The following is a 20,556-nucleotide window of genomic DNA, read 5'->3' as shown; positions in this document are numbered from 1 at the left end:
CACACACAGTACACACACAGACACACATACACACTTTTGAGACATCCGCAATACAATATTTCCCCTCATAATTATTTGTAATTATTAATTAATTATTGGTTATTTCGTTTTTGGTTCCTCAGCTGTCACTGTTTTGGCACAAATTCCGGGCTCCAGTGCAGGTAGCAGTAACATCAATCTTATCTGCTTTATGATACGAAAAGCAGAAACTTCTGTGTGTGTGCGTGTGTGTGTGTGTGTGTGTGTGTGTGTGTGTGTGTGTGTGTGTGTGTGTGTGTGTGTGACATCCTCAACAACACCAACTCAACCTGTATGGCCACAGCTGTGGCCAAAAAACATCTTCATTGGATAGGGCACAAAGCGGGCTGCTGGAGGCCAAAAGAGACGCTTTAAGGACTACACCAGGGACCTCCTAAAGTGTGCAAACATCACGCAGCTTGAAACTCTGGCACTCGACAGATCAGCCTGGCAAGTCACTTGTGCCACTGCAGTTTCCCAAATACACCAAACGAACCAAGACCGAAGATCTGAGAGGCGCACGCAACGACACCAGTGGGCGGCTGGCATCCCCCAGGTATCTGGCTTCCCTTGCGCCATCTGTGGACGGGTGTGCGGCTCAAGGATCGGACTCAACGCCCACGAGAAGTGGCACCAGCAGCAGCGTCGCTACCACCCCCCCCCCCGTCCCTCACCCCGTCCCTGGAGGAAGCGTCATCATCGAACACGATGGACAGCTAAGAGAGAGAAGTGTGTGTGTGTGTGTGTGTGTGTGTGTGTGTGTGTGTGTGTGTGTGTGTGTGTGATCGTACCACTGCTGGTCAGGATGTAGGGCTGGCTAGGATGCACAGCGATACAGCGGATGTAGTCAGAGTGAGCCTCAAACATGTGAGATCTCTCCAGTGTGTTGTAGTTGAACACACGGATCTGCATGTCATCCTGGGGAGAGAGAGAGGGAGAGGGAGTGAGAGAGGAAGAGAAAGAGAGAAAGAAAGAAAGAAAGAACGCAAGAAAGAAAAAGTTTTTCATGGTTTATACTGTATTATAATTAGGTTAAAGAGAGGGGGTCGTGTCTTTAAATGTTCTCATAACTTGCTGTACACATAACCAGTGCTAACGACCGATCTGAGACTTACTGCTCCAGCGACGACCCAGTGCTTCCTGGCTACAAACTTGGCCACTCGGACGGGCAGGTCACACACCTCAAAGGTCTTCACCAGGTTCTACATGGAACATGGATTAACAGTGATTAGGTCTTCGTCAAATAATCACAAGACCATGCATGCTGGATTCTGAGTATATACATTTGAAATCGATTCATGAGTGGACAGATGGATGGAAGGAGGTAGGTAGGGATGGATGGAGGGAGGTAGGTAGGGATGGATGGATTAAAAAAAGACATCAATAACATCAATAAATTAACTAATTAAGTTCATTCAGTGAGTAAGTGAGCGAGTGAGTGGGTGGATGAATGAATAGATGAGTACTTGGGTACGAATAGAAGTAATTTCAATAAATTAAGTAGGCTGGCTGACTGGCACAACTGAGACAAACAGATGAATGCGAGTGTCTGACCTGGGACTCGTGGTTCCAGACCACCACACTGCCGTTGTAGAGGCTGGCCACCATCCATGGCTCTGTGGGGTGCAGGTCCACACTCTTCACCCGGTCCGACCGAGCTGTCAGCCTCCTTTTGATATCCAATCGCAGAGGCTGAGCGAGAGAGAGAGCGAGAGAGAGTGCGAGGGGGGGGGGAGGGGAGAGAGAGAGAGAAGGGAGAGAGAGAGGGAGAAAGAAAGGGGGGAGAGAGAGAGAGAGGGGAGGGGGTGTGTGTTACTAATACATACAGTAAACAGGATCGAATCTAACAGTATGACTAGTGATGCACGATATATCGGCCGCCGATATAATATCGGCCGATATGGCAGTTTTTTTACACATCGGTATCGGTCCGATATCAAGATAGGGCCGATATTAAAAAAATAAATCTTTTTACATGTTTTGGCCTTAAATAGTTTCAAAATATCAGTCATTTCTGAAAATAAGTTACAAAAGTGGAAAATAGCTCTTTATTTGATTATCATAAAAAAAGTGTTTTCTATACAGAGATATCGACAACACAACGGTAAATATCAGTATCGCCCAGAACAGCAATAATATCGGTTATCGGTATCGGCCACAATTTTCACATCGGTGCATCACTAAGTATGACCATGGTTCTCAACACTTATAGAAGGACACAGTGGCATAGAAGTGAAGCTTACACAGAGCTCACTAGGGACAGCCTAGCTAGCCGTAAGTGAGTGATTGAGTGAAATTGCCAGTCAAGATAAAGGAACATGCAACAATTATCGGAACACTTACCATCTTCTCCAGAGTCAGGCAAGAAGATAGATATACAAATCATAGTTCAGTAGAAAGCTATCCGGCTGCAAGCTTGCCTAGCACAAATTAATGGAAGCTGATATGGACCACTACTAGCCTAGCTTAAAACTCTGGAAGTGGTGTTTTTGGCCAACACACAGCTAGACTAGCTGGTCCATGTCCGCTTCCATTCATGTGTGCTAAGCTAGCTTGCAGCCGGATAGCTTTCTACTGAACTATGTGTTCAGAGAGAAAATTGGTATCCATCTTCTTGTCTGACTCTGGAAACGGTGGTATTTCCCATAATGTTGGCGTGTTCCTTTAACATAGCTTAATATTTTTAACATACATTTTCTTTACAACCTCAAAATAGGCATGAGCTAGGGCTGGGCGATACGGCCTAAAAATAAAATCTCTGATTTTTTTCTCTCTTGAAAACTAGAAACGCCAAGGAAATCATTCAAATAACCTTTGTTTTTATTTGACACAAAAGAATTATCAAAGCAAGATGAATTTCCCTATTGGGATTGAAGTGTAAACCTAACTTTCACCAATCTTCACTTAAAAAAAATAATATATATATATATATATATATATATATATATATATATATATATATATATATATATATATATATATATATATATATATATATAAAAGGTTACTCTTGATCAAACAAAGATGAATGTACCTATTGGGATTAATAGTGCAATAATTGCTTTTTCACCAAACTTCACTTAAAACAAATAAAATGTGCCTCTTGATCATCAAACAAGAATGAATTGCCCTATTGGGATTAATAAAGTGCAAATCTAACTTTCACCAAACATCACTTTTTGTAAAATAAAAGGTGAATAAAAAAAATATATATATATATATATATATTTTTTGAAAATGGATTTTAATTTTTCAAAATCATCCTAGATCATTAATTCGAATTAATTGAAAAATCGATTAATCGCCCAGCCCTAGCATGAGCTAACATCAAGGCAACAGCCAGGCACACTGCCTTATGGCAATTAAACTAGGGTAAGAGCTTGCACGGAAATCCTGGCTTGGGTGGAAATGGGATTATCTAGTGGACTCCTCCCATCACAGATGTCTAATTGTATTTAGGCCCACGACAACTCAAGAAAGCTATACTCACCAGTGGCACCACTGCCTACCAAGCCTAGTGACCTAGTATTTAATGGCATTCCACTGCAGACATATTGGTCGGCAAACAGTGGGTGACTGTAAATCAACTAGCAGGTGATTATCATTAAATGACAACCATGACCAATAAGCTGTGGCACACTGCATCATATTTTGGACGGCAAGACACATCATGAGAATACTATTGATGGCCAACGATATTATCACCAGAGATGGTTGTCAAACACAACAATGACCTTCTCATCAACAAAATGGGGGGGAAAAAAATTCTGGCAGGACACCTACACTGATTTGATGGTCTATTTCAGGGGTGCCTAACCTTTTTTGAACCAAGATCTACTTTTTAATTTACCACCTAGCCGAGAGCTACCAGCCAAAATTGTATATTGTAAGCAGTCATTTGAGGCTTTATAAAAGCAGCATAATGAACACAAATCTGTCAGTGCCGAGTCCGACCTCATCTTAAATAACAAACAGCATTGCTTGTTGTAGTTAACAAGGAGAGGCAGAGTTGATTGATTTTATTAATCAAGATCTACTTGAAATCAACCCGCGATCTACCTGTCGATCGCGATCGACTGGTTGGGCACCACTGGTCTATTTAAAGACCTCCGCGTTCACACACTCTGTTCGCTGACGATATTGTGCCAAGTAGGGATGCCCCCCGGACCCCGGTTTTAAACGGGAACCGGTACTATATTAGAAAATACCGGAGTATTTATAAGCTCTGACGTCCTCGGTACTGCTATCGATACTCTAGAGAAATTATTATTATTATTATTATTATTATTTAAAAGTTGCGAACGATCCTCTCTCTGTCTCTGCACGAGAAGCGAGCCGCAGCCAGCGAGTCAATTATTACACACACTCCTCGCGAGTCGCTCGCTAGTGCTACACATAGACATACGGGTACTACATACGGGTACTCCTTAATGAAAGTTCTGTCCCCGACGCCCCGTGCTATATAGCGCGCTGCACACAGACAGCAGCTCTGCATGCACTGAGTCGTGATCATGGCGGATAGAGCGAAGCGTTCTAAAGTATGGATATACTTTACAAGGGTCAATGCCGACAATGCACGTTGCCACAAGTGCAACAAAACATTTGCCAGTAAGGGTGGCAATACGAGCAAATCAATTTATCAAAACATCTGTTGGCAAAACATGATATTAGTGTGCAGAAATGCGCGTATTCGACTGCCTTGCGCGCAGTGTTCCATCTGCATCCACTGCAGCCGTAAGCCAAGATACGGAGTTGCCTAGGCTAATAACGAATTATTACAAATAGGCTAATAAACAAAACAATTGTTTAGCTACAAATACTACAATCTAAACTTTTTATAGATCGTCAAGCTGAGGCGTCAGCCACTATGTCCCAGCCCAGTGAGCCCAGGGCCACCACACATCCTCCCTCTACCTCCCTCCACCACCCAAAGTCCTTTCTCCCTAGCAGCTAGAGGAAGGATGACAGAGGATAGGGTGAACGAGTGTCACAGTTCTGTTAGCCTTTTGCATTTGTTGTTTATTATAAAAAGTCTATAATTCAGAGTCAGACACATTTAAAACATTGTTGCTGCTGTTGCTGAAGAAATTATATTAATTTATTATATTTATTTATAAAGATATATAAAAGAACATTGCTGTTGCTGAAGAAATTATATTTATTTATAATACTTATTTATAAAGTTGTATTTATAAATAATAAAGCAATGTTGATTCTGTTCTTAATTAATTGTCTTTTTTTCTTGCAAAAAAATAACCAAAAAGAACCGATAAGAGTATCGATAAAGTACCGAACCGTTAAGCAGTATCGATAAGAGTAGTAGTATCGATAAAATCCTAACGATACCCATCCCTAGTGCCAAGTGTTACTGCTGCTGTAACCTGCAAGTAAGGTTTTCCCCCACCAACACCTGCTTTCCAGATTGGTGGACAAGCTGATCGAGCTAGGTCTGAGCTCCGCCCTGAGCGCCTGGGTACTGGACTTTCTGAGCGAAAGACCCCAGGCGGTCAGGGTGGGGGGGTCAGACCTCCAACACCATCACCCTGAGCATCGGGTCCCCCCAGGGCTGTGTTCTGAGCCCCCTGCTGTACTCACTCTACACACACGATTGTGTGGCCAAGTTCAGCTCCAACTCCATAGTGAAGTTCGCAGACGACACGGTGGTGGTGGGGCTGATCTCGGACAACGACGAGAAGGCCTACCGGGAGGAGGTTGAGGTACTGGAACCAGGGTTCGAAATTAACGGGGGCTTGGGGCATAATGCCCTTGAAAATGGATAAAATGCCCTCGAAAAGCAGTTAAGGGGGGCACTTAATGCTTAAAGTTTACTAATTATATATATATATTTATCCGGTAATGGAGCGTCTGTGTATCGTATACGGTTCAGATGACGCGCAAATAAAAAAAATCATTTGGCGGAGCCGGTGTTCTGCACTGGCTGCAGCAGCAGCCAGGTGCTAGTCAGTTTGTGTAAAAATGGCACGCACAATATAAATCAATCTTCATTACGACTTTAAAAACATAGCCATTAACATTACATAGGCCTACACACATCTTGCCATAGCGTTAGCAGTTTGTACAATGTTTGTAGCTGTTAGCTAGCTAGCCCTTCACAACAACAGCTAACACCGTAGCTACTAGCTACTGTAGCAGAGGAGGAAATGGGAGTCTGAGAGGCGGGGTGTTTAAAGACAATGATAGGCGTTTATTCAACATCCAAGAAGGCTAACATACAACTGTGTTTTACTAACTCCAACCGGGACTATTGCCGCTTTCGCGCTGCTTGTTGACGTTATGAACTGCTCCTAACGTGACCGGAGCTGAAGGTGGCGGTGCCACACGCTAAAATGTCCGTGGGGACCCGGCGCCAACCCATAGATAGTTCCAACTCACCGAATTACGTAATCCACCACAGTTGCACTCAATATTTAAATAATGTTAGTCTAAATATATGTAGACAGAAACATAATAATTTCAAGCAGAAAACGAATCTTTCCATTAAGAACTGACAAGCAGGGAATTTAAACATGGTTGACATTGTTTTTGTGTGTTTATATTAATTAAAGAAAGGAAAGTCTAGTGCTGGCTGAGCATATTGTTTGTTTGCACTAAATTAATACTTTGACAAATGTAGCCTATATTTTTCAGTCAGTTCGGTCTTTGTGTGCCAAACATTATTTAAGGCTGTAAACACTGTAAACCTTTTATTTTATTTTTAATAAATGAGAAACATGTTTAGATTTGAGTGTTATAGAAAAAAAAAAGCAATACGCTTGGACCAGCACTCACAGATTTTGGTATATTTAATGGCAGCCTGAAACAAACATGTTTCGGAACGATTATGTTCCGAAACATGTTTGTTTCAGGCTGCCATTAAATATACCAAAATCTGTGAGTGCTGGTCCAAGCGTATTGCTTTCTTTTTCTATTATACTCGACGGGATTTCAGCACCCAGTGTTATAATTTGTGAGCGCAGTCTATCTTGACTTTTAGATTTGAGTGTTAAATTTTTTTTAATAAAAATTAACGTATATCGAACTGAAAACCGTGACCCCAAATTCGTGATATGAACCAAACCGTCCATTTTGTGAACCGTCCCACCCCTACCGTTTATCATAAAAATTCAGTGCCCCCGAAATACAAAAAAAGCCCCCGAAAATCAATTAAGGGGGGCAAAAAAAGCCCTTGAAAAAAAATGTTAATTTCTAACCCTGACTGGAACGCTGGTGCCAGGACAACAGCCTGCTCCTGAACATTGGTAAAACCAAGGAGCTGATCGTGGATTATAGGAGAGGACAGCAGGAGACGCACACACCACTGATGATTAACGGGGCTACCGTGGACAGGGTGAGCAGCTTTAAGTACCTGGGGGCAGGGAGCGAAATTTACTTTTTGACTCACCGGCCAGTGGCGGGTAGATGGGAAGAATCTACCCGCCAAGCATATTTCTTACCCGCCAACTTTTTTTTGATAAATTTTTTTTTATTATTATTTTATATATATTTTTTTTTAATAAAATATATATATTATATAATCATACTTGTGGTTGTGTTATCTGCGAGACATCGCCACCTCGCTGTCTGCAAACAGCTCCACTGTCTGTGTGTATACTCGAGTGGCCTCCAGCTCCAGCAAGGGTTCTCCGGGGGTGCAGCTGGACCCTAAACGCTACATTCAGCATGCAAAAGAATTCTCCGGCGCTGCACCTGGACCCTAGTCAGCAGCCCTCACTCATGCGATGTAAACCAGGGACTCGAATACGCATGTTGTTGTTGTTATGTTGTAGGACATTGATGCCAAGAGCTATCTGTAGCTACTGCTGGATGGCGTTGGGACAACGCCTCAGTGAACTATTTAGTTTACTGCGACATTTCGTAGTGACTAGTTACCTAGCCAACGGAGGTATTATGCACTGGACTATTGCTGGAGGATTTGTTGATGTCGGGAGCTATCCGTAGCTAGCCGGCTGGATAACGTTACACAATGCCTTGTGTATTAAACTAAGTGAATAGTTGACTGGGTCATTTTGTAACGGTAGCTAACGTTATCTCACGAAGGTCCCACACTGACTAGACTAACGTCACGGTGAGGCAATAGCCTCTGTTTACATGCAGGCATACAGGGGTAGGAGCAGCAGTGCTAAGTGCTAACTAACGTCACGGTGACTCGGAGGCAATAGCCTCTGTTTACATGCAGCATACAGAAACAGGTGGGGAGGGGGTAGCAGCAGCAGTGCGCGGTGCGCGCTTCATGTCTGCTGAGACAGCGAGTGAGAACTCCGCTAAAGAATTTGATCATGATTTTCGGTTTTCACATGACTATTTGATTGAGCGCCACACGGCGCTCAGACGTCTCAGTGGGAGGCGCCAAACGTAAAAACTGAGCGCAAATGGCGGGTGGCGCTCTCTAATTTCGGTCCCTGCCTGGGGGTCCACATCTCAGAGGACCTGACATGGTCAACACACATAGACACAGTAGTAAAGAAGGCGAAACAGCGCCTCTACCACCTGAGACAGTTAAGGAAGTTCAGAGTATCGGGGAAGATACTCCAGTCCTTCTACTCAGGAGCTGTAGAGAGCATCCTGACCGGAAACATCACTGCCTGGTATGGAAACAGCACGGCACAGGACAAGAAGGCCCTACAGAGAGTGGTGCGCTCAGCCGAGCGTACCACGGGTATTGCACTACCCCCCCTGCAGGTTCTATACAACAAGAGGTGCAAATCCAGAGCCTGCAGGATAATGAAAGACCCTCACCACCCCAATAACAGCCTGTTTCAGCTGCTGAGGTCAGGCAGACGCCTGCGAACCCCAGCTACTAGGACAGAGCGGCTTAGGCTCAGCTTCTTCCCCCAGGCCATCAGAGCCATGAACAATGAACATTGAGTGCTCAGAACATTGAACTATCCACACACAAGCACACATGAACACATACACGACACGCACGCTGTGCACGCTCACACACGAGCAGCCACTTAACACTTTAACATGAGCGGGCACACACTCATGTCGCACACACGCACACGTATGGCCAAAGGAAAGGACACTTTAAATTAGAATAACAGGAACAGTGTATTGCACTACCAAAGCTAACTAGCATGTCCCATGCTCTGTAAATAACTATGTACAGATACCGAGATGTCACTCCATGTTACCTGTTACCTGTTTACTGCACAATGTTGTTTTTCATTTTGATTCTATTATATGTTGTACCACTGAATATTGCACATCGTTGCGGGAAAGACCACCCGCATTTCATTGTATACCTGTATGCCGTGACAATTAAAACGCTTGACTTGACTTGACTTTGGTTCTAGTGTTGTACTCTGTAAGTTACATCCCCGGCCTATGGGGGATTTGTTCACATGCTCCCTGCTGTTCAGTGTCAGTATACCATTATGCTTTATCTTCTGTCTAAGTTGTTTTGCCGTTTGTTGCTTTAACCACTTGCAGCAGGTAGCAACTCTAAGAGTAGAACCACACAGCTAAATAACTGTATCGCCATTGCAGAATATACTGCCATCACAATAAATGGTTCAGCTAATGACGTGCGTGATCCCTGACAGAAATATATACTGTAATCTTCGGACTATAAACCGCGCCTTTTCCCCCCCATTTTTCGACCCTGCGGCTTATATAATGGTGCGGCTAATCTATGGATTTTTACAGCTAACGGCCACTAGGGGACCTCCTAAATCTATGGATTTTACAGGTTACAGTCCACCACCTTTAACTCTCACTCGCTCTTCTCTCACAGGCACACAGCTGCTGCAAGTTAATAAATGGGAGCTTCCTCAAACAGCCATCTCTTTCCCGACAATCCCCTCTGTGCACGAACCCTTACATATGGTAATTAGGGATGCCCCGATCGATCGGCCACCGATCGTTATCGGCCGATACTCAGTATAAATATGCAATCTGTGAATTCCGATAATTAGTCATATTCGCCGATAGCGGAAACCGATCAAGCGAAGCTCTCACTCGCTGTCTGTCTCAGACACACACGACCTGCAAACTGCCGCTGCTCCTCCTCCCTAGCCCCGCCCGCCCCCGTGTAGAGTTTGTAAACAAAGAGGTGCGGCTCCTCTGCTCGAGTCTGTAGTGCACTGCATTCGACCTGCGCTAACGTTAGCTACCTAGCTATCGTTACTGTTTAAACAAAATTACCCAGTCAACTATTCACGTTTAGTAGGCATTGTCTAACGGTATTTAGCCGGCTAGCTACCGATAGCTCCTGATATCAACAAATGATCCAGAAAGTCTAGTAGTTCATGTTCATACCTCAGTTAGCTTGCGTTAGCTGACGTTCGTTTACTGTTCAAAACGAAATGTCCCATTGAACTAAAGTTCTGTCTTAACGTCATCTAGCCGGCTAGCAGTAGCTACAGATAGCTCTTGATATCAATGTCTTATAACATTGATTTAATGCGTATTCGAGCTGAGGGCTTGCTGAATGTGAAACGACCAAAGCACTTAACGTTACCAATGGGGTCCCGCTGCAGCGCCGGAGAATCCTTTTGAGCTGGGCTACTAGAGTACACACAGACAGTGGAGCTGTTTGCAGATAGTGAGCATTTTGACTTGTTGCGTGGTGGCGATGTCTCGCAGTCGCAGATAATACAAGTACAAGTCTAATTATATAATATATATATTTTATAAAAAAAAAAAAAAAAAACTTTTTATATAAAATAAGTTTTAATTTCTTTTTAATCAAAAACAATCGGTATCGGATCGGTATCGGCCGATATGGATCACGACGATCGGTGATCGGTATCGGTGGCAAAAAACGTGATCGGGGCATCCCTAATGGTAATTAAACATTAAAACACCTGCAGCTTATAGTCCAGTGCGGCTTATATATGTACACATCATTCAATTTAGCTGCTGTGGCTTATATTCAGGTGCGGTTTATAGTGCGAAAATTACGGCAACAGACAGCTAGGGTTGTCTTAAATACTTCGAAGCTTCGTTCGATGGGCATGGGCTTCGAATATGAAAATAAAATTCGATTATGTTAAAAAAAAATATATATATATATATATGAATATTTTTTTATAATTTTTTTCAAAATCAACTCTGCCTCTCTTTGTTAATTACAACAAGCAATGCCGTTTGTTATTTAATATGAGGTCGGACTCGGCACTGACAGATTTGTGTTCATTGTGCTGCTTTTATAAAGCCTCAAATGACGGCTTAGGGCTTGTGTCCATAGGGGACGTTTTATGAGTTGCCAGCTCCTTTCTGTCATTAATTTCTATGCTGGAGAAGCGGCAGGCGCGCTCCTCTTCCCAGCGACGCGCCTCGCGTTTTATGAGCTCTGGGCGGCAGCGTTTTTGGTCGGAGCGCTCTCAGCTCATAAAGTTGAAACTCGTTCAACTTTTGGGAAATGAGCGCGCTCATCAATGTAACTCATCGAGGAAGGGGCGGAGCCGCGGCTGGCGCGAGCTCTGGGGAGACCCAGAAAACCGCTTGCAGCTTTTTTTTCTTATTTTTTCAAAGCGGGCCGCCTTGAAAAAAAGGCTTTGAGTGGACACATAGCCTTACAATATTTCATGGAAGCAAAGTGTTTAGTTTGTTTAAACTTTGTTTAAACTTTACAGCCAGGGGAGGAAATTAGGCCACTTTACTCGCCAAATGCGAGTATTTTTTACGTTTGGCGAGTGATTCATGAAGAGCACTCGCCAGTCTGGCGAGTACTAGTAATTACAAAACAAAACAAAAAAATCATTCTGCAATCTTCTGATTCGCTCACTGGCACAAGCCGAAATCTGACTCCCCCCTTGATTCTTCCCATTTGTGCCTCATAATAATCCGACCATAACCAATGAACATCATCGTTGTACAGATGCGCTCTAAGCTCCTCCAATGAACACTCGTTTTCTAGACGATGTCGCGCATCTAGGGGAAGTGGACAGACCACTGCGCGCAGACCTACAAACTCCTGTCACCGGCTTGACAACGTAGACACACTTAGACAAAAACACATTGTGGATGAAAATAATTGCATGTCGAGTCGTCGCTTTCGGATATCAGTGCGGTCTGACATGGGGACGAACAACAGCACACGACGTTCTCCTTCGAGTCGGATGAGAATGACAAGTGGACGTGAGGCTAACCAGCATTAGCCGGCTAGCTACCTAGCATCAAGCTACCATAACGCGCATTCAACATAGTGGACTATACTGAGCGGCTTTGCTTAAATGCAGCCGAGTGACATTTTATTATTACCGGGTTTCCTCCCATATCACCACTCGCCCATATGCCCTTCACAACGGTGATGTTGTCATACTTGGCATTCAGAATACACCTGCTGAACCCCTAGCGTTGTCAACTTGTCATGAGATTCGGTTCCAATGTATTGTCATCATACAGCACAAGTACAGTACAACCAGAATACGTTTGGTATCCAACCAGAGTGCAAATGTAACAAGTCAAGTTGTTTTATTTAGCTATTACATTACAGTGAAATGCCAGCCCAGCCCAGCATCTTTCACTGCCTAGTTCAACCCAACCCAGTCCAGAATAGTTCCCTCTTTCATGTTAATATGTGATATCCTAATATTTTGAAGAGTAGAGACAGTGTGATTAATACATGTTGTATGCTAATATTGTGAAGAGTAGAGACTGTTATTAATGTTTTATGCTAATAAATATTTTAAAGAGTAGAGACACGGTGTGATTTTTACTATGATTGAAAATCAATTTAGACGAAGACATACAAAGAAGTAATTATCACAATTAGCGATTTTTTTTGGCTGGTAAAAAATCAGTTTGTCTGGTAAAAAAAATCAGATACTCGCCAGTTGGCTGGTAAGCCAAAAAGTTAGTTTCCTCCCCTGTTTACAGCACTGACAAAGTTGAACAAAGTGCTGTACAAGTCCCACAACATAAAAGAAATTAAAAAAAAAATTAATAAATTTCTTTTCCCGAAGCTTCGAATTAAAATCGAATCTCGGCCCAGAAGCTTCGAATTCCAAAAAAAATAGAAGGTCAGCCCTACGGACAGTGTGTCAGCAAAGCCCACAGCGTTATCAAAGACAACCTCCTGGACAGGCCCCCCCCCCCCATCAACAGGCAGTCCGACTCATGAACAAATAACTACACCCATGCAGTGATTGTTATGTTATAGCCTAGAGCTATTCTATCATTGATTCTACTGCCACTTTGCACCCACTACACCCACACTGTGATTATTACACTGTGATTATTGTATTGCAAATTAGTGCCATTTTATTGTTGCTTATTACATGGCGTTTTCACATTCGCCAAAATGCTTGCTTGTGATTGGTCAATAGCGCGCGTCAGAGGTCAGTTATCAGACAATAATGACCGCTGTGGGACAATAATGACCGCTGTGCGCAGCTGTTCGCAATCAAGCCCACAATAATGACCGCTGTGCGCAGCTGTTCGCAATCAAGCCCACTGACATCAGTGCAAACTGCCGGCTGCCGGGGAAGCTGCTGGGGGGCGGAGCGACGAGCACTCAGTGGAGCCAGAACCAGTGTTACTGTTGCGAGTCGATGTAAAATGAATTAGGTATATTGTTAGTAAGTTAGCCATGTAATAAGCGGGATAATGTATAGCTATACTCGATCATTGTCGCAAAATAATTGACCTTCACTGACGTTTAAAACACCTCGCCGAGGCGGCTCGGTATTTTAAACTCTGTGTCGGTCAATTATTTTGCGACAATGACCTCGTAGCTATACATTATCCCTTACTTATGCTGCTATTTTTACATAATTTTATCAATTTATTTTTTTGGTCCTCAACATTATTGATGATGCTACTACGAGGCTGATGAGCCAGAACAAAAGGAATTTTGGTTGCCTATGCTGTAAACAGTATATGAAGATGTGACAATAACATCTGAATGTGAAATGGGATAGCTATAGCTGACCTAGCAGATACCGGACTAGAAGGGAGGTGTACCCAGATTTTTTTTTAGGATGACCTGCATCAACTCCTCTCAACTACAGATCCAGCTCTTAGAAATCGTAGCTGTCCACGTCAAAGTAGAATGCATGATACTGGGGAGCTGATGCGCACACACACACCAAAGCATCGCTTCATTACCGGACTGGAACTCTGGACCTTATCATTGGCTTACACTTAAAAGAACACACCAACATTTTGTGAAATTAGCTTACAGTCTGCTCCAGAGAGAGACAAGAAGATAGATACCAGTTTCCTCTCTGTGCGTTCAGTAGAAAGCTATCTGGCTGCATGCTAGCCAGAGGGCGCTGTTTACTGTTACTGTTGAAAGGCCAGAGCTTATATACGTGGCTGTGTTTGCAGGGCTAAAACTATATTATATAGCTATGGATATAATAATATTGCCCATTTGACATCGAGTATCTATCGTTCAATTTGTGAATAAGAAATAATTTTCTCATCCATACATTCCCGTTTTATACCGTGGTGAATATGAGTATGGTTTTAGAGTAATCCTGTCTAATCCCAGAAAACTACGCTATGCAGCAATACATGCATTTCACTAAAAACCGTGCCGTTTCTCGCCTGTATACGCTACTATTTCTATTGCTAGGACTATTGCTTAGGTCCTTTACTCTTCTCCCTTTACATGTTACCGCTGGGTGATATCATCAGAGAACATAATGTAGATTTCCATAGCTATGCGGATGATACACAACTGTACATATCTGCTGAACCAAATGATACAGCGATTAGCTCCATTACAGACTGCTTACTGGCAATAAATAAATGGATGAGTAAGAACTTCCTGAAACTAAACGAGAACAAAACTGAAATTCTAATTATCGGCTCCAAAACTAAAAAAGAAACATTAATAAAGAACCTGGGGGGACTAACCCCTTGGATCAAATCTGAGGTCACTAGTCTTGGGGTTATCATAGATTCAGAACTGAACTTCAATTCTCATATTAGCAAAGTGACGAAAACATCGTTCTTCCATCTCAGAAATATAGCAAAAGTACGACCATTTATTAATCAGAACGATGCTGAGAAGCTAATTCATGCATTCATATCTAGCCGGTTAGACTACTGTAATGCACTTTTCACAGGTCTCCCTAAGAAAACCACAGAGAGGCCTCAGCTAATCCAAAACTCTGCAGCCCGACTGCTAACTAGAACCAAAAGGAGAGAGCACATTAGTCCAGTCTTAGCTGCTTTACACTGGCTTCCTGTAACATTTAGAATTGACTTTAAGGTCCTTCTCCTTACATACAAAGCTCTAAATGGACAGGGACCTAGCTACATCGCCAACACTCTAATAAATTACACACCAGCAAGAACACTGCGATCATCAGCTGCTGGACTACTAGAGGCTCCCAGAAGCAGTCAAAAGAGGATCGGTAATGCAGCCTTTATCAACTATGCCCCAAAACTATGGAACAAACTACCCCAAAACATCAGGGAAGCCAACTCGCTAGACATCTTTAAAAGACAGCTTAACCTATCTCTTTGCTCAGGCATTTCACTGATAGATATCTGCTACCACCTAGTGGCAAGAGGAAACATCAGGGATATCCTGACACAACTTGTATTTACCTGCACTATTCTTACCCTGCCTACTCTTATACACTGCCTATCAAATTCATGTGTCGGTTATTGCACCTTTTACTTCTTACTGATGACTATTTTTAAACTAAATCATTTTAAACAATTTTTATTATTTGCTAGATCCAAATGTGAAACACTGTGATTATTTGCCATATCTTGCTATGCTCGCTCATGCCTGTATTTTTTATGTCAGTTCTATTTTATAATTTTTTGACTATTTTTAAACTGAATCATTTTAAACTATTTTTACTATTTGTGTTACTGAAAACTGTAAGCGGAGAGCCTATTGGGATGCTAGATCCTAATGTGAAACACTGTGATTCTACTTGTCTATCTTTTTATGCTCGCTTATGCCTGTATTTTTTACTGTTATGTTGTGAAGCACTTTGAACTGCAACCTCTGTATGAAAAGTGCTATACAAATAAAGTTATTATTATTATTATTATTATTATTATTATTATTATTATTATTATTATTATTATTATTATTATTATTATTTCGAAATCAACTCTATATTATCTGTATTATGTTTCATCAATCATGAATGCATGAAAGGGTGGGTTTTATGCTTTGATCGTCACCAACGGAATACGTTACACAGTACATTACACATACCCTCCGATCGCAATGAAGGAATTATTGGAACAACGCAAGATTGATACCATATATGATATAGCCTAGGCCTGCCACGATAACACATTTTGCTGGGCGATTAATTGCCCCCGAAAATATCGCGATAAGCGATATTATTGCGACCGGTTAGAGAATTTTTTTTTGAGAAATTTATTTCCCAAAACTTTTATTTTGAAGCCCACCGCTCCGTCTTTTCCTGTGTTTTAGACTTTTATTTTGAAGCCCACCGACCGGACCGGAAGTATTGTTGTGATTATCAGGTACTTTGGGTACCAGAAAAGTCACGTGAAACACTGCAGACCACTGATTGGTCAGAATAGAGACGCGTCTCTAGGATTTCATAATCATTATGTTTGCAGCAGGCACAAGTGCAATAAACAAAGGATACAGTCACTGTGTATTCTGCCTCATTTATTGATTAAACAAAACCGACATCAACACAATTTGCCACCGAGCGGAGAGTTTAGTCTCGCAAAAAGATCGCTGACTTGTTAAGGCTTGTTGTTAGGTTAGGTGCTAATGTTGTGCTAGCGTTTTAGCATGGCTATCGTACATAGCGTGATCAATATAACTCGCTATTGATTGTTTGTATGAGTAACGTTAATGCTAGTAGAATAGACACAACGTGAGGTAATCACCATCCATTTTAAACCGGTTATTACCTAATGCTAACGTTAGCAAATAGACGCGACTGGTAACGTTACAGCTTGTTAGCCTAATGCTAACGTTAACGTTAGCATAGACAGCCTAGCTAACGTTAACGCTTGTAGAATAGACACAATGAGAGGTAACGTTAGCGTTAGCAGAATAGACACAACGAGGGTCTCGTTAATGTTGTTATTGATTGATTGATTGAAAACTGTGTTTACTCTGTTTGTATGAGTAACGTTAATGCTAGTAGAATAGACACAATGAGGGGTAACGTTAGCCCCACGGAGCTCCTGTGCTGTGCTCTGTAGTAAAGCCAGCGGCCCGCCTCCCAACACGGACAGTGACTGACAAGGGGCACTGGGTCCGCCTCATTAAAACAAACGCGCAAATAGCAATTAATCGCGCCCGTCAAAATCATTGCATTCATTTTAATTATCGCGGCAATTAATCGATTTATTGCTTATCGCGGCAGGCCTAATATAGCCCTTACCTTGATTAGGATGTAACCCAAAAAGAATATTCCAATTATCTGATTGCCATTCCAAGTATTGATGTCGATCGTGTCCATAACATAATCCACCAAAGAACATGAATCGGGAGAGTTTGATTCTTAGTTATAAATCCATGGGTTATAAGAGCTCGCCATGCCCGACAAGGAAAAGTCCGCCCGGACCTAGTTCATCAACGCACACCCGAATACAGACTTTCAAAGGATGTGCAATACAGGCCGCAACCCACCAGGCGGCGGTATTGGACTTTTGCGATCTCAGACCCATTCCCAATGATAACACAGGCTCCCTGGATGGATAATGAAGGGAAATATCGAATAAAAGAAATAAACGACCAAAATCCGAGAAATCTCGGGTCTGGCGCCCAACCGCTGGCGAGTTAACCCGACTTATCTCGGGTTTGGCCTCCATTGTGTTAACCCTTTCTGCACCAACAATGAGTTAACTCGTGTTAGCCCGCCAATCGCTGAGCGCCAGACAACGAGTATACTCGTTATTGGATCCGTTTTTCTTTTATTTGCTATTGCCATTCATAATTCATCGGGGCAGCCTGTGCAGGCTGTTCTGAGTGTGTCTGAAATCACAGACAGTCAATACCGCCACCTAACGCCTTGCGGCCTCTATTGCACTCCATTTGAAACGATGTAGTTTGTTTTCTGGGCCGAGCTGAGCCGTGCGGGCGGGGTTTAAATACTCTGGCAAGACAAGCGCTTACAACGATGCATCAACTAGTCTGCCCCCCCCCTCGTTCATATGCAATGCCGGATAACGTGGGACAGACTACCGCGACCAGTACTTGAAATGGCGATCAGATAATTGGATTTAAGTACAGTATATATCCAATCTTGCGTTGATCTGATATTTTTTTCTCCCGCGATCGAAGCTGTGTGTGTGGAATGTGTGTGTGCTGTTTCCCGTTGGTCACATCACAGCACGGAGGGGCGCCCCGCTACAAGCCCCCTTTCATGCGTGTATGAGGAGACATAATAACGATAATCTAGCGTTGATTTCAGGAAGATTCGATAATCAGGCGAAAAATGGCAACGTTATAAGTGGATTTAACTAAAGGGCTGTTTTCGCGTCTTTTCCTGGGATTACTCAGAATCACTCAAACTATACTCATATTCACCACGGTATAAAACGGAAATGTACGGATGAAAAAATGATCTGTCACTGACAATCGACAACGTTATTAGATCCACATAGCTATAATATTTAATATAGTTTTAGCACTCGCAAACACAGCATTCTCTCCATTGAACAAAGCGCTGGCACAAACGGCCATACATTTACACAACATTTTTAATTTTTTTTTTCTCTGTGCAGTTTTGGCGCCCTCCTCTATATCTGCAACCATTATTTTTACATAAAAAAAATTCTAACATAAGGAAAAAATGAGCCAAAAATCTAAAACGGTCGGTCGGTCTGAGCCTCAGCTTTAGGTGTCCACAGTCAGAACATGCTAGAGCGCTGTGCATTGAAGGGTATCGGTCAAGTGTTTATAGAATTGAGCGTTGCGGAAAGAAAGACTAACGTTAGAGAACTATGAAGAGGCAAAAGCCACGGCGGCGCAGTGGTGAATCTCGCCTAGGGCGCCAAATGTGCTAGGTCCGCCCCTGCCGGCGGTCAATGTGTTAAGGTCCCCAGAGTGTGCACTGATTTCGGAAGATCTGCTTGGAATGTACGTGGAATGTTTTGCAAAGCATATGAAAACTCAATACTTTAGTATCAATTGGACAGTTTAAAGCTACAATAGTCAATCATTTCAGTCTGTAGTTGTTTTAATTAATTGTAATTGTTTAATTGATTGACTTTTGCGTTTCTATATATATATATATTTTTTTTTATGTAGGCCTATGTATGTTTTATGTACCTCTCGATGACATTATAAATGAGAGCTTGCTTGAATGAATGATTTAATTTGTAGAACGTCTCTCGACAAATTACATTTCATAATAGGATGTAGTCTGTGTTTGAGTGAAAGCTACCAAATATTCAGATAAAATGGTAGCCAGTCAGATATGCTTGTGTGGGTCTTGGATTTAAATGTGTATCGCACTCAAACTTCAACTCAGTAATGTGTTAAGAGCCATTAAGTACACTACGTCGTCGTCTCATGTACTTTTCTTGACACTCAGTACGACCCACTCTTTTTTCATTTTGCAACGAGAGGACTTGAACTACGTGTTAAAAACACATTGGGTTAATAAGGGGGCGTGTCTGTTTAGACATCTCATTCCACATTAGAGGTGCATGACTGCTTGGATGACAATCATTTGTCCCGAGACTGGTTAGTTGTACGCGGGTGGGGAAAAAACAAGGGTCTAACAGAAATGTATATCGAGTCGACTGTTAAAATTATAGAAATGTGGCGTGAAATATAAATATGCCTGAACAAACACCGTCGAGCGTGGGATTTGCAGCAATTCAGTTTCGCTTTGTTGTTGACTGTCGAAAGTTTAGGCCAAGTAACGTCAACAATGTTTGCTTGTATTCGTGCGCGTGCCTTACAACAATAACAACGTTACGTGACATGACACCAACGTGGGCCTCTCTGTGCTACCATGTCAAAACTTGATAGATTAATTTCCACGCACGAAGCCTACATTCCCCAGCGCCACGATGAAGAACACAAACAGAGAAGCATTCTCCTGCTAAAGTAGTTTACCTCGACAATATTATTCACTTTTTTGTTTTGCCTACCATGTTTCCACGTTTGCAGGTGGTGTTTTTAGTGAAGTGCACCCCGGCTTCCTGCTGCACGCGTAGGGCTTCTCGAGTGGTGTATTTCGGCGGAGGATCGTTTGACGACGTGGATCCTATGGAGCTTCCTGCATTTGCGCTTCGCAAGATCCGGTAGAAAAACTAGAACACGCTGTACTACAGCCTGCAGCTGCACCCCAATGTACACAGACACCGAGTAGTGGATACTACTAGGAATGAATGACACACGCAGGAGAACTCAGGTACTTGCAGACTGCGAGTGTAAAATGCATGTACTCGCACACCAAAAAATAAATAAAATCCTGAGATTTAGAAAATGCTGGCTTTTTTTCATCAGCAATATAGCATACTCTGGTTGAATCTTATTTTAGCTCCATATTATATTGTAATTTGTAAGTAAGTCTATTAGTGTTGCAAAACTGCTCCCTATAAAAAAAACACACACATTCATAATTTATTATTTATTTATTATTTTGT

The 20,556-nt window shown here is 42.4% G+C and overlaps 1 protein-coding gene across 1 annotated transcript in view; it reads right to left on the bottom strand.

The window, feature by feature from the left end:
• The window catches only part of LOC311241135 (coatomer subunit beta'-like), an 89,540-nt gene extending 69,354 nt beyond the window's left edge, over positions 1–20,186 (bottom strand). The window contains exons 1-4 of the mRNA XM_084329849.1: positions 20,059–20,186; positions 1,573–1,710; positions 1,134–1,220; positions 810–936 (exon numbers count right to left, since the gene is read on the bottom strand). Coding sequence (XP_084185975.1) covers positions 810–936; positions 1,134–1,220; positions 1,573–1,710; positions 20,059–20,061 — 355 coding nt within the window. The 5' untranslated portion in view covers positions 20,062–20,186. The remainder of the gene's footprint in view (positions 1–809; positions 937–1,133; positions 1,221–1,572; positions 1,711–20,058) is intronic.
• Between the last annotated feature and the right edge of the window lie 370 nt (positions 20,187–20,556).

Source organism: Notolepis coatsorum, assembly GCF_963971535.1.
Source record: "Notolepis coatsorum genome assembly, chromosome: 1".
Classification (NCBI taxonomy): domain Eukaryota; kingdom Metazoa; phylum Chordata; class Actinopteri; order Aulopiformes; family Paralepididae; genus Notolepis; species Notolepis coatsorum.
Note: the sequence above shows the minus strand (reverse complement) of the source record. Positions and strands in the feature narration are given on the sequence as shown.